Source organism: Camelina sativa, chromosome 9, assembly GCF_030686135.1.
Source record: "Camelina sativa cultivar CO46 ecotype springtype chromosome 9, ASM3068613v1".
Taxonomy (NCBI): domain Eukaryota; kingdom Viridiplantae; phylum Streptophyta; class Magnoliopsida; order Brassicales; family Brassicaceae; genus Camelina; species Camelina sativa.
Window position 1 is genome coordinate 40,680,935 of NC_141888.1, and position 14,048 is coordinate 40,694,982.

Here is a 14,048-nt window from a genome sequence, read left to right on the forward strand (position 1 = left end):
GCACACCTTTGAGAAAAACGAATCATAGGAATGAATCTTGTTAATTCATAATAATATTACATCTATGTATCTTCTTCCAAATTTGTCATGTGATATACACAAAAATGAAAGTCAGGTATCTTTTTCCTCTCTTTCTTTTAAATAAAGAAAATACAAATAGGCATGCGAAACTTGGTTGGGGAGGGTTTCTGTTCTGATAAATAATGTTACTGTCTTAATCATCAATCTCTTGAACCCATGCTAAATCTGTAAAAACAAAACAAAACGACATTAAGCTACAATCGTCAAAAATAATCAATACTATATTTCTTGTCGAATTTAGCCATAAAAAAAGATTGCAATACCTTGTAAAACAGTTTCAACAGCTGCATTAGGTATAGAGAGGCCAACTATCCGCTGATTGTCCGTCGTAGTCTCTATGCGTATAACTCGAACTCTCTTGTGGCTATGACGGGACTGCAAAAGATCCAAATACAGTTTAAGTTTCAATGCCAACAGTGAAAGAGAGTCTCAGAAATTTTTGAGAAGGTTATTTTTACTTGTTTCGAGAGAGCTTTCTCTATGGTTCCCCAGATTGGAAGAATGAGGCCACCCACAACGTTTACTTCCTGTATTCTTCGCCCAACTGTGCAATACTCGCCCAGCTTACACTTGGGTCCATGCATACACTGTACTCAGATAGAAACTCATTTAGTGCACAACACTTTATCAATCAAAATGACTTATGAGCCATGACGCTTAAACTTTGACACGCCAGGATGATTCTGTGGTAATCTTTCCTGCTTCGGTTCTATGTATTCTGAAATTGAGGAAGCATACCTGTTTAGAAGAAATTTCGTACTCGTCTTCCCAACCAGTCCGAGCCTTCTCCAGAGAAGAGAGTTTTCGGTATTTAGTTTTCAACTCTGAAAGAGACATCTCCCTGGAAAGAATAAAACAACAGTTAAGACCAGTTTCTAAGTCAGAAATATGAAATGTAAAGGTTCTGCCAACGGTGTACATACCTGATTGACTCTCCTACAGCAGGACGAACAATCTTAAACAACCCGGAAGCCGCACTAGAAATCCAAGATAAACCCCAGCAATGAGATTTTGATACTTTTCTTGATATTTTAATATTTGTATGATTTAAAGGTTCACATTTGGACAAGTAAATATCCAAAGATTAGCGAGGATGATGATTTACCTCTCAAATGCTAATATGAAGTGTCGTTTTCCTAACCATTCCCTTTTAGATTCATAAAAGCCATCATTAGCAGAACCAAGTCCGTCCCTTCTCTTCCCCTCTAGCATTGAACTTGCAGACTGGGACACAGATCAAATCAAGCTTTTGATTTATTGTAAGTGAAATACAACTAATTTTACCAAGAGTGAAAGTTAGTGAAGTACCTCCCATGTAACACCACGATCCAGAGTGAAAGTAAAGAGCATAGTTGAGGCACCAGACATTTGATCAACATGGACGGTCTGAAAAAATCAATATATTAATAGCACAAATACACTAAGAACCACTAATCAAGCAAGATAAATTATCAACCTTTGGAGTGCTCAGCAGCTCAACACTATTAGCTTTCATATCCACAATTCCTGAATCAAAACTTCCTTCGATCCGAGCATTATGTACAAGAACGTCTAATATACTAGTAAACAATTCAAACAACCTGCATAGTACAAGCAGAAAGCGTTAAAACGAACGGAAGATGTTTTGTAAAAGGGAAGGTAAGTTAAATAGTGCAAAGCGTAAATTTCCATTTGACTCATAATAATACCTATTCTGGATATCAGGTGGCAATCCCAAGAGGCGATTCAGAAATCGTCCAACATCATGCATGTCAGAATCAATAATGCGTCCTGAAAACTTTCCAACATCTTTCCCATTGGCTGTATCATCATTGATGAAGTAAAGTAAAAACGAGATTACTAGAAATAGAATTAGAATTCAGCACGAAAAAAGTGAACTTACGAGAAAAGCTTACCTAGAACACTGTCCCTAACAATTCCAACCGCAACAAGGGCAGCCCTTGCTTTGGTCAAAAACTCTTTAATTGTTTCGGGTTCATCAACCGAGCATCCAGGAGGAACAACAGGTAGTTTCTCCTGAAAATTAAGCCATAATAATTTAACGCATTATCCATTATCACAGTTCCTAAATATTAAAGAAGCAAAATTAATGAGGAAGACCTGCTCCATAATTCCTCTATACATCACCATCAAGGACTTTTTACCAAAGTTGCTATCATAATTGTAGGCACTCAAAGAAGGCCCGGATGGCCCAGCCCTGCAATACACCACACCATACTTTGAGACAAAACACTTGGCAAGGTTTTAAGCTATAACAAGCCAAAAAAGACCAGCAACTTAGAAATAGTTTAGAGAGGAGCATGACTTTCCTGCGGTCTCCCTGTGTTAAAGCACCAAGAGTTTCTAGTCTCTTTGCAACTATAGAGGCAAAGCGGCGTTCCCCACCGAGATTTGTGAAGAGTAACCTGACAGGGCCAAAATAAAGAATTTATCAACTTCAACAACATACTGGTAGCAAGAACTTTTGCAATTTGACGGATAGAAAATCAAACACGCAAACACTGTCATTCAACCTATATTCAGGAGCCGATGTCTGATTCGACCGGTGAGTTCTTCCAAATTGTTGAATTGCACGATCAGCACTCCAGGGAAGCTCTAAAGTCAAGTGAACCCTTCTTTTCTGCAGACAAATACAAAAAAAAAAAAAGAATTCAAATCAACTAATACACCAGAAGCTGAAACGTCAAGTCCTTTAAGGCCATCTTTGACAAATACTTAGATCTACAGAACAATACAAATACGCAGAAAGACAAAATCTTATTTAGTAAGAGAACTAATAAACTCGACACACCTGATTTATTGCCCTTCTATCTGCTTGTAACGAAACACCAGCTGAACCAGCTTCAGAAATAATGGCAACAAACTTTTTACCATCCATAAATAGTTGTTTCTCGTTCATGTTGACCATTTCCATTGTGATATCCTTTCTAGAGCCAAGAAACACAAGGATGAAAAGTAAATTGCTAGTGCTGAGTAAAATAAAGTACTAAAAGAATTGGATAGAGAGTTTTAAAGCTTACGTGTTTCTTGCTTGATACGTAACGCCTTTCCCATTAGATGCTCTTACAAGCATACCTCGCCTGCCTGTTATTTCTGCAACTTTGTCAGGGCCTCCAAGCTTGCATTAGACAAAAACAGCAGCAACAGTTTAGGCACATTATGAAGTTTCCGAAGTTAATTTAACCAAAAAAAATTAAGCCTTGGAATCATACTATAATCAACGCACCCCTAGAAGCCAAAACTTGAATAAATGATTCATAGATACGGCTAGCGTTATACCATAAGAAGAGAGGAGACTCATGTATAACCATGAGCTGCTTCATACATTAGAAATAACAGACATGTATTGATGATGGTTACCTGATCGACAATGTCATCTAAAGGATTGTTTGGAAGATTCAGGGCACGGATAATCTCTATGATCTTTAATTTTCGTTCCAACGCTGCTTCATACCTAAGAAGAAACAAAATGGATAACCATTCTCAAAAAGAATCTAATACTTTGCTCTATACGAGACACATGTTGCTAATCCAGTGTATAGACCTTTTCTGCAATTCCGCAATGTAGAGACGTCTTGCTTGAATGTACTCCTCTGTCTTTTCCTTGCAAGAATAGCATATCCACGCTTCAGATGGCAAGTCTGTAACTGGAGGAACCACACAGTCCGGATGAAAAAGCTTGTCACATTCAGAACAATGGAGCAACTTCTTCCTTTCCTAGTTTCATTACAAAATAAGTTATTAGAATCACGTAACCTTAACAGAAATCAAGCTATCTAAGTTAAAGCAACGTACATCTTCCCCACTGCATATCTGACATATCTGGAACTCATCATCAGAATCATTAGAATCGTCAGCAGACTCAGCTGCATTAAAAACACTACTAATTAGGAGAATGTACGCACGTTGAGGATATAAGATTCGATTTATTAAAGAAATAGCCAGTACGATGCAAATACAGCAACTAGGAGATCTGAGGATAATGCGTTACAAAGCAATTTCCAATTACGGAGATCTACTGTAACACATAAGGGAAAAGTTAATAAGCTTATTAACTGCTACGTAGATTTCCAGCTTAATAGATACGTTTTGCAGTGCTTAAAGAACTAAATTCAAAACTGCCCATCTTATACTTTTGTCACTACAGCCTAGGCATCAAGATTGTGTCTGTTCAGTAGGTACCAGAAGACATTTTTCACTAGGAAACCCACCTTCAGACTCCAAATCACTTTCATCATCACTATCTGGTTTCCACTTTGCCATCTTTCTTACTCTTCCTCTAATTGAAACACCAGGTGAAGCTGAATGTCTCTTCCTCTGAAGTTCTTTAACACTATCATCCTCTGTAAAGGTTCAAAGAGGCATACTATGAACAGGATATAAAAAGCCACCAGGGATTTAAAAGCAAAAATTCTTACAGAGAGAATTAAGTTACCTGACAGAGGTTCAGGCTCCTCGGGCAAAGGATAATTCTCTTCGACAAATTTTAACAAGAGCTCTCGAGGTCCCGAGACAAAATCATCAAGCTCAAGACCCTATGGCAAGAAAAAAAGGGGGGAAAGACTATCAATCATGCAAATACTGCTTAGACGGAATCATAAGAGGATACTTAATATTGTTTTCCAAAAGTAGTATGAGGAGAAACACACATATTTAGTTACAGCCTCTTCGGTTCGAGCCTCTCCGGTACTCTGAAGGCCAATAACCACACACTTGTTTGTCGACAAGGCTTTCTTCGCTAATCTCACAGTTACAGGGACTTTAGCTGACATACATAAGTGTCTAAAGAAACGCTGCAGTAATAAACAGAAAGAGATCGATCAACCAACAATAGTAATAACACCGTCTAATTATTTTCTCTGATAAGGTTATACCTGGTGGCTTGACCAGTATAATCTCCACAACTGACTAGAATTTGGTTTCTCGTTAGGGAGAAAAGCACTTGCTGACAATAACTCTATCCGTAGCTCTGCCCAAAATTCTGCAGACTTATTGTACATTGCCTACAGAAGAAAGCAAGTAATACAGCACAAAAACCCTGCTTTTTAATTTTTCGACAAGAATCTCTAAAGTCTAAACTACCATAATAATGAATACTCTAAATAATGAACTTGCTTGCCAAAAAGTACCAAAACACAATTGGAACTTTATTATCACAATAAAGCCTGCTGAAATTAATGTAAGAGCTTGGTTCAAACTATATGGCATTTACTTGATAATAGAGCTAGATAGTCAATTACTTTCTGAGAAGCTTTCAAGCAATATAATAGTAAATAGAAGACAATTTACCTCCATTCCTTCTTCTAAACGAGCTTCAACAATCTCAAACTCAGCCCCTTTGTAGCTCAGGGTTCGGCATACATACATCCCCCTATTACATAGAAGGGATGTTAGAATAAATTATAAGCAATGCGAATGGCTAAGAAGTATGACACAGGCTTGTAAAACCTCGCTTTCATGTCCATTGCAACCAATTCCAACGCTCCCGTCCCACCTTTATCAAGGGCACCTGCACAAGGGTTCTGTTAAAGTTCCATTCCAAGTTTTGCAGTGCATAAAGCAGAGGTAAGAGAAGCAAAGTAACTATTAGAATTCAGTGAATGCGGTCAAATTAATTAAACTCATTTAATGGAATATTTTGTATATGCTCTAGACAGAAGTTAAAACTTGACATTTAAATAATTTACATAAAGAGAAATAGAACGTACTAATTCAAATGCCACAACAATATATTCAACAGTGGATAGAAAAGAAAACAAACCTAAAAATTTGTTAAAATCACTGAAACTTGTTCCAGCTCCCCAAAGACCAAGCCTGACCATATAACCCATGTTTCGTGGTTCTGATGCACCAGTAGCAGAGCAATAAAGAACACGTGCTTGGGGGATCTTATCCTGCATTTCCAAAATTCATTATTTAGAGTCAACTAAAAGAGACTAACCACAGTTAAACTATATTATCTGCAACTGAGAAGAAGTACACTCCAAAAAGACAAATCGATATATCGAATCTCTCACTCTTCATAGCCAAGAGCAATATTGAAAGCAACATTGATGAGAATAGTGAAGTCAGCATTCAGTTTCAAGTAGCAGACCTGAATGTCAACAACTGCCTGCCCGATGCGTGTCGGCTGACTCCCAGCTTCAGGTACCAAATTTTTCGCTTTATGGCACTACAAAAGAAAATGATAAAAAATAGTAGCTGCATAACGATAACGTTATAATGATAGATCTTGGCTCAAAATTGATAGAACCAGTGATCAAGCAATCTAACACGACAGTTCATGCTCACATTGTTCATGGAATTTAATATACATTAAAACATGGAATTGCTACCTCATCAAAAATTAAGAGACCATCAAATTCTGGTCCACACCATTGAACAAGCTGCTGTAAACGAGAACGGCCCTTCTCAGAGGAAGCAATGAGGCTATTGTATGTCAAGAATACCACTCCTTCTTTAACACCGACATTTTTTGAGTCAAGCTTCGAATAAGGTAGCTTGTTCAAAGGATTTACTGCACGTAAAATATATCGTTATTTAGTTGTAGACAGAACACAGAAATGATCACCAGACTGGACATTTATTCACTTGACTGAACTTATCCGTCGACATGGTTCCGTATTTATCCATGTCTTAATATTCTATAAAATTTCAAGGCTCAAAACAAATAAGAGATTAACGAGACTGAGAATCACAAATCCAATTGGACTACTCTAAAGTTACAGTCCAACTTTAATATAACTGAAATTTTCAAGAACTGCACAAATATCAGCTATCTACGCATGAAGACACCATAAAACAGAGTTCAGAGACCCTTTACCTTTATCAGTAAAGTATATAAGTTCTCTATAAATACATCTATACTCCATATCTTAATATTACAGCATGACTCAAGTTATGTATTCAGCAAAATCAGAATTTTGTTCTGATCTAGTCTACTCTATACCATCCACTTTCAAAAATTTCTATTCAACCATGAGCCCGAAAAAAAGTTTATATCACAAGCTATATGTAAAACATACGAAGAACTTGTGACCCAAGAAAATACGCAAATTACAAACTTAATTTACAGCCAAATCAAGATAATACCTCCAACGGATGTGGCACCCACATCATCCAAGTCTCTTCTTGCATCATACTTCAAGTCTGAGCCAATAGAAATCCACCTATGTAAATCATAGAGGAAAAAGAGCAAATATAATAAGAAGTTATCTCATCCTACTTTAAGTTATCTAAGGGACACTGTAGACACAAGTATGCAAATGTAGTATAATCATAAGCAGATTGAATTGATTTATCAACATCTTATCAAGGATACAATTGGTGCGGCAGTATCTTTCTACAAGACTTACAAAGCTTTTTTCCTCCCATGTTTCCAGTTTTCCCAAATCAACCCTGCAATTGTTCGCCCTTTCCCCACACCAGCACCATCTCCAACAAAAAAGCCTGCTCTGGTACCATCAGCAAGGTGCTGGAGATGCCTCTATAATTAAAAAAAAAAACCATCATTGTCATACAAGTACAAGACACGTTTGAAGCCATTAACCAAACTTTATGCCATTTAAAAGCAACCTGACAAGCGTAAACTAATGTCTCAATCTGCAAGCACGATAAAGCCTTTGACCTTTCGAGCTCTTCCTTGATTTTGAGATCGTAAGTGGGCTCTGGGGGTTGCACTGCAGATAGAGATGATGTCTCCACAATTGGATCAGGATGAGGAGGTCCGATTGAAAGTTTTGGAGGACGCTTCACAAGTAAAAACACAAATTAGTATCATCAAAAACCTTAATATGACGAAAAGATGACCAGAACGAGTGATCAAGATGAGTCACTCACATAATCCATAAATGTTTCTCCTGCCGTTCCACCTTCATCTTCTTCTCTCTCCACTTCAATAGCTTCCTAGTTTTGGGCCAGCGATACAGCGAGGACAATTAGTATATATCCACCATAACATTATGATCCCAACATGACACGGATGAAGAAGGAAGCTTGACATGTAAAGTTAGTTATGAATCCAACACTATTCTTCGACCAACAAGTCCGAGTCTCAAAGTATAAAGATAAAAATATACTCAAACACCATTGCCAGAGAGTGTCAGATCCACAATTCTATCACCAGAAACTAGAACTGAAACATTACTTATTAACTCATACGTAAAACAACCAACAACACAATCTATGTAACGATAAAAAATGATAAGAAAAGAAAACCTCATTGACTTCTTCGGGTGGAGGCGGAGGAGGAACGGGCGGGGCAGCAGGAGTAGGAAGATTAGGATGAGAATGAGGAGCAGTTAAAGAACGATTAAGCTTGGAGACATCAACAGCGAGCTCGACATGGCACTGCGGACAAGAGAAGCGAGTGAGCCCATGTGGCACATTGAGGATAGCCTGACAGTTAGCGCAAGGCAATTGCATCTTGGTCGGATCGATTCCGTGAGCCGGAACGGGAGGCCTAGGTAAATTAAGAGGAGGAGGCTTAAGCTGCTGTTGAATCGGAGGCGGAAGCGTCTGAATCGGCTGCGGTTGAGGCGGTTGAGGTGGTTGTTGAGACTGCGGAAACTGCGGCCGTGCCCTAGAAAGAAGCTCCGGCGGCAACATTTGGGGAAGTTGACAAGTGGGACAAGAGAACTCAACAACGCCGGTCTTCACCCTTAGAATCACGCGACAGCCAGCGCAACGAACCTGAACATCGCCTCTTAATACACCAACGGCGGCGGCGGAATGCGGCGGAGGAGGAAGCGGCGGAGGCGGTTGAATAGGCGACTGAGTCATGAACCCGCGGCGATTGATTTCTTGGAGAGATCCGTGAAGGGATCTTGTGGGCGTTGAGGAGAGGGGGAGAGAGATGATTGAGAGAGGAAGAAGAAGAAAGTATCAAATTCAGTGTAAGTAAATGAATTTCGTCAGAGCGCGAAAGGTTCTTCTTCTTCTTCTTCGACTCCTTTTTTTTTTTTTTTCCCTTCTCGTTTTTTTTTTTATTGTTTCAGATTTTCTCCCTTTTATTTTCCTTTTTTCTTTTGTTATTTTTTTTTTTTGGTTCATCTAATTTACCAATGAGTCGAAGGGGAAGAAACAAAACCACCTCCGTAACCCGGTTGGGTAATGGGAATTGGGAAGTGATGCGGTTGATGGACCACGTGACTTGCCAGCTCATCGTTTGTTATTTTTGTTTGGGCTTTTAATCTTATCAATATGACCATATTTTACATACGTTTTGGGTTTCTAACTTACGAGACTACTTCTGAGTTGGGCCAAGCACCACTACAAAGGGCTGCTTCTAGATTACTACAAAGCCATCTTTTTAACTAATAGGTACTTGGTTTTGCAAAAGTTTACAAAACGATTTGCGTCAAAACATTTAGGAACGGTCTTATTAAGAGTCTTAAGCACAAAAGGTTATTGCCTCTTCATTTATAAGATTGATGCCACTTATTTATACCGAACCCAATGAATGCGTTACCTACCAGGCATTGTATGGTTCATTCTTCTCATTCACTATAACCACCAACCCCAATAATTGATACTAGTACCTTAGGACTGGAACGATGATTTGCGTATATATAGGATGACACAAATTCTCTATACAAATTAATTACTTCTATACAGTTAGCAATTTTATGCTGTAGAATGAGATTGGATCCTTTGGTAAAGAAATTGTTGAACAACTAAAAAAATAAATGTCCTAGGTATTGGTGTAATGTCATTGAGCTTAAAGTTAGATAAACAAAATTGATAATCACGTGATTAATATTTGATTCTACATTAATATAATAAGTTTACATATCATATCATGCAACAATCACCCTATCGGTGATATCGTTTTTGCTCCGCTGATCTTTGCACTCTTCCTCGTCCATAGTGTCGCATAGAACACTCCCTCTAGTCTCTGGCAATCCCACCGCAAACAACCCCATAAAACCTATAGCAAGACCGAACAATCCAAACGACCAAAACCCGTTTTTCCGACCAGCCGCTACCATGATAGGGCTGAAAACCCCTCCAAGCACCAACGCCTGCCTAGCCATTGCAATAGCTGAGTTTCTCACACACGTCGGAAACAACTCGATTGTGTAGATCATCTCCATGTTAAAAGCCGAACACGCGCTAAAGTAAGAAATTAGCTCTAATGCCAATTGTAACGCCCCGTGGTTCCTGATTCTCATATTCTGTAACGCAAATATGAGAACGCTAGAGATCCCTCCTAACGCCGTAAATCCGATAAGCGCGTTTCTCCTGCTGAGTTTATCGACGAGGAAAAGCGTGATGAGGTTCGCCGGTAAATCCATCAACGCATTAAACGCGGCACTTAAATAGATGTTGAAATCGAGATTTGATAACGCTAAAGGCATCCCGTAATAGACCAAACCAATACCGAACGCAATGGCCATTACCGCGGATAGTCTCTTAAGCGCCCATCTCTTCTCCACCAACACCTTCATGGTCGTGAAGATGCTAACATTACTAGGCTTCTCCTCCTCCTCCTCTTCGAATGGTAAGCTCGAAAAGCTCATGGATATTGCACCACCAATGTTTACATCAGTAGACGACGGAATCGAAGCAACCCTTTTGAGAATCGAAATAGCTTCTTCTCTACGACCTCTAACGAAGAGCCACCTTGGAGACTCACATACAAAAAACCGAACAAGAACGCAGTAGACTATTGTCGGAACAGACGTCCATATGTAGAGGATCCTCCACGAGCTTCCTCTGTTTATGTAAGCCATCAACGGAAGAGACAAGAAACCAAGCATGAATCCGAAAAAGCTCATGATTCCGACTCGTCCTCGCCATTTCTTCCCAACCAATTCAGTCGAAAGAACAAGCGCACACGTCCCTATCGTCGCCCGACCAAACCCGTTAACGAATCGAAGAACAGCGTAAACCCAAATGTTGGGTGAGAAAACCGTTAGCATCGTTGATATCGCCATCACGAGACACGACAGAAACAGCATGCTTTTACGACCCAAGGAAGAATCAGCAAGTGTTGAGAGAACCAAACCTCCGATTAAACATCCGACGAAGAAAGAACTCTCCGGTAAGCCTTTGACGAACGAGCCGGCGCATTGGAGATTCCATTCGGATATAACAGAGACGTGACGAGGGAAATCCCAAGACCATGCGGTTTTGGGGAGGATACAGATGTTGGAGATGGCTTCGTGGCAGATCGAGTTCGAGTCGGTGCAGTGCCACGTGGGTTCCGAGTCTGTGAAGACAGAGATGAAAGTTTGTTGAGCGTCGAAGACGCCGGAGAATGAGACTAAAGCCGCTTGAAGAAACTGAGCCCACCCAAAGCTTCCTATGTATCTCTCGATGGTGTCGTCGAGAGATCTCGGTGGTGGCGAGTTCGAATCGTTCAGTAGCCGCTGAGTTGTTTCAGCCATGTTGCACCTACGACAGTTTTCTCCCTCTATTTTTTTCTTTTTTGTTGTTGTTGTTTGTTGTCTTGTGGTAGCAGCATTTGAAACGGCGAGTCTTCCGTCCTCTTTTATAATAGGAAATCACGAAATGTTTTGACTTTTCCACATGGCAATAAAATGCGGTGTAAATTGTATACAGTGTTTTTAAAAAAGTGTTTCATGTCTAGCCATTAAGTTCTTGACCTCAATATGGACATATGGCAATATAAACTCATGTAAAAAAAAAATTAAGATTTCTGTGTTAAATTAATTTTAATGCGTAACAACTTCTAACTAGACAAATTTTGGCAAAAACAGACATGCATGTAGTATTTTCGCTTTGCATACGTTACGTTACCTATGTAAATTTGTACATTCATCACCAAATTTTTTTTTATATTTTTTTTAATATATGTGGCGATTTAGAGAGTGATGACGATGACATTATTATTTTGTGGATAATTATGCCAACGTTACTACCATTAAGAATGACAATATCTTCTTCTTTTTTTAGGCAGAATGAAAAAATATCTAATTCACTTTTTTTTCTTCTGATTTTATCTTTTCATGGGGTCAAACTTTTTATTTATATCAGCCCTTTCTGTGACTCATGGTATATTGTTATCTCTTTTGGGTATATCCAGGATATTTTCTTTTTGTTCATCAACAACATCCACGAAATGTTTTCCCATATTATATAATCAATTGTAGCGTTTAAAGTCTCAAGAGTATCATAAGTTCATAACATATAGTTTTGGGTAAATTTGTAGACCTTTGGAATATTGACTATACATAATTAGGCGTTGACTATATTTTTCTTTCTACATTTATTTGTTGTTCTATTATAATTAAAAAAAAAAAAAAACAAACAAGAGTTCTACTTCACTCAAAGCAAATCTTCTGTCTGACTAACCCGTTTGTCCGTTTGATCGATGTCTCGTAGCGAGACGAAATTATATTCGTATTCCCCTTATCTCTTTTATTTTTGGTGACAAAAACCCATCCAATATGATAAAAGTATAACCACGATCGTAACGTGGCCATGGCAGTGACCAGTGAGGCCAAGTCACATCAATAAATCAAATAATCACACTTGGATCGACGCGAAGACTCTCGACGACATCGACATGCAAACAAGAAAAGTCGATTCTGTTTATACAATCGCAAACGCACTGTTTAGTTAACTACTGATCTCAATTAAAAAGTAGTACAAAAAAAAGAATAACAGTGATAAAATAAGTTATGAGAAGATTTTGGCAAAAAGGTTTCGTGGTGTAGTTGGTTATCACGTCAGTCTAACACACTGAAGGTCTCCGGTTCGAACCCGGGCGAAGCCATTCTCAAGTTTTTTTTTTATTAGCACAGACACCAAAAAAGAAAGAAGAATCAAGTTACGAAAAAAAAAAAAAAAGTTAGCAAAAACAGTTACTGACGAAACAAAATATACGATAGATAAAGCAAGTGTGGAAGTGGAACCTTTTATTTTAAAAACTTTTGTTTTCTTTTCGTCCATACACATGTGATGTGATTATACACTGTTTTGGTTTATTTTATTTTCTTTGGTATAGGGCAAAGATCAATAAAATTGTCCGAATACAAATTGATTGACGACAAAAAAAAAAAAGAAAAAAAAACAAATTGATTATGTGGGGACACGTGCCCATTCCTTAATACTTGTTGGGCCATGATGGAATTTATGGGCTGAGAACAAAGTTTCTTTCGACCCCCCACATCTGGAACCAGATAGATAAGTGATTGCCATCTCCAAGTCACCACGGTAGTTCTTATAGATGACACGCGTTAGTATACACATTTTTTTTATTATCCATCACTCCTTCAATTAATTTTGTAATTATTCGATTGTTTATTTAATTCAGTGTAAATATTCATGTCGCAGGCAGTCATATTCTAGTGAGTCGTCCTGGTGTTGGTCGAAACCCTAAGGCCTAAGACATGGGATGAGCCACTCATCTACAGGCCCGAGCGTCACATAACCGGCAACGAAGTGGTGTTGACTGAACCAGACTTACGACTTGTTTCATTTGGAACTGGTAGGCGCGGCTGCGTTGGAGCGAAGCTTGGAACCTCGATGATTGTTACGTTGTTGGGTAGGCTTCTCCAAGGGTTCGACTGGACCATTCCTCCTGTTGAATTGTTCTTTCATGTTTCTTACTTGTAAAAAATCCTCCTTATAAGATAAGGAGGTGCAGTTGTTTTTGAGTTTAGCTATTTAAATCCCTATAAAATAAGAAGAACAGAGGTACGGTTTTGTTCAATTCGTTTTGCTCTGTAGTCTGTTTTCCACATTAACCGCACCGCATTTAATCATTTATTGTTATGTCATGTATGGATTAAATTTGAATTAGTTTTCGTGATGTTGTCGTTTGTTTCGTTGGTCTCTGAACTGAACCATAAACATTTCATGAATGAATCAGCCCATAACGTTGTTAAAAAAAAAAAAGGAATCAGACCATAAACGTACATAAAAGGCCCAGCCCAGTATTGTCCCGCCGTTTAATTTCGGTAAAGTAAGCTTCAAGAAACGGGTGGAGTGCAAAAATG

The 14,048-nt window shown here is 38.6% G+C and overlaps 1 protein-coding gene, 1 long non-coding RNA gene, 1 other non-coding gene and 1 pseudogene across 5 annotated transcripts; 2 read left to right on the forward strand and 2 right to left on the reverse strand.

Annotated features, from left to right (window-relative positions):
- Window positions 1-22: 22 nt before the first annotated feature.
- Window positions 23-9,183, reverse strand: LOC104714224 (protein FORGETTER 1). Of its 2 annotated transcripts, none has more exons than XR_015566400.1 (32): window positions 8,299-9,183; window positions 7,921-7,986; window positions 7,657-7,830; window positions 7,437-7,567; window positions 7,174-7,250; window positions 6,417-6,598; window positions 6,176-6,253; window positions 5,843-5,975; window positions 5,530-5,590; window positions 5,371-5,452; window positions 4,956-5,084; window positions 4,731-4,874; window positions 4,517-4,616; window positions 4,293-4,424; window positions 3,877-3,947; window positions 3,626-3,798; window positions 3,442-3,535; window positions 3,102-3,199; window positions 2,873-3,008; window positions 2,595-2,701; window positions 2,387-2,486; window positions 2,182-2,278; window positions 1,977-2,097; window positions 1,770-1,881; window positions 1,538-1,661; window positions 1,390-1,467; window positions 1,187-1,305; window positions 1,005-1,058; window positions 820-922; window positions 540-668; window positions 345-456; window positions 23-246 (listed from the first exon to the last, which is right to left on the reverse strand). XR_015566400.1 is itself a non-coding variant. In XM_087466212.1 (32 exons), the coding sequence occupies exons 1-32, from the start codon at window positions 8,860-8,862 to the stop codon at window positions 215-217; spliced, it is 3,909 nt and encodes a 1,302-aa protein (XP_087322338.1). In that variant the 5' UTR covers window positions 8,863-9,150; the 3' UTR covers window positions 23-214. The 2 variants fall into 2 exon arrangements, 1 of the variants encoding a protein (XP_087322338.1); XM_087466212.1 differs by having other exon boundaries at window positions 2,182-2,277; window positions 2,390-2,486; window positions 8,299-9,150.
- A 622-nt stretch (window positions 9,184-9,805) lies between these two features.
- LOC104714226 (organic cation/carnitine transporter 2 pseudogene) lies at window positions 9,806-11,586 on the reverse strand (annotated as a pseudogene). The gene has a single exon (XR_015565195.1). The product of XR_015565195.1 is annotated as an organic cation/carnitine transporter 2 pseudogene (transcript).
- A 1,163-nt stretch (window positions 11,587-12,749) lies between these two features.
- On the forward strand, window positions 12,750-12,823 carry TRNAV-AAC (transfer RNA valine (anticodon AAC)). The gene has a single exon. It is a non-coding gene; the product is annotated as a tRNA-Val (tRNA).
- Window positions 12,824-13,227: 404 nt separating this feature from the next.
- On the forward strand, window positions 13,228-13,762 carry LOC147939329 (uncharacterized). The gene is made up of 2 exons (XR_015565027.1): window positions 13,228-13,285; window positions 13,384-13,762. It is a non-coding gene; the product is annotated as an uncharacterized LOC147939329 (long non-coding RNA).
- The last annotated feature ends 286 nt before the right edge of the window (window positions 13,763-14,048 follow it).

What these genes read in the sequence shown, in the direction of transcription:
- LOC104714224 (XM_087466212.1), bottom strand. Translation starts at nt 8,862, where the DNA reads ATGACTCAGTCGCCTATTCAACCGCCTCCGCCGCTTCCTCCTCCGCCG. An exon ending in AGATATGCAGTGGGGAAGAT is followed by an intron (nt 3,799 to 3,876) that starts GTACGTTGCTTT and finishes TAATGAAACTAG; the next exon opens with GAAAGGAAGAAGTTGCTCCA. An exon ending in CCACCTGATATCCAGAATAG is followed by an intron (nt 1,662 to 1,769) that starts GTATTATTATGA and finishes TGTACTATGCAG; the next exon opens with GTTGTTTGAATTGTTTACTA.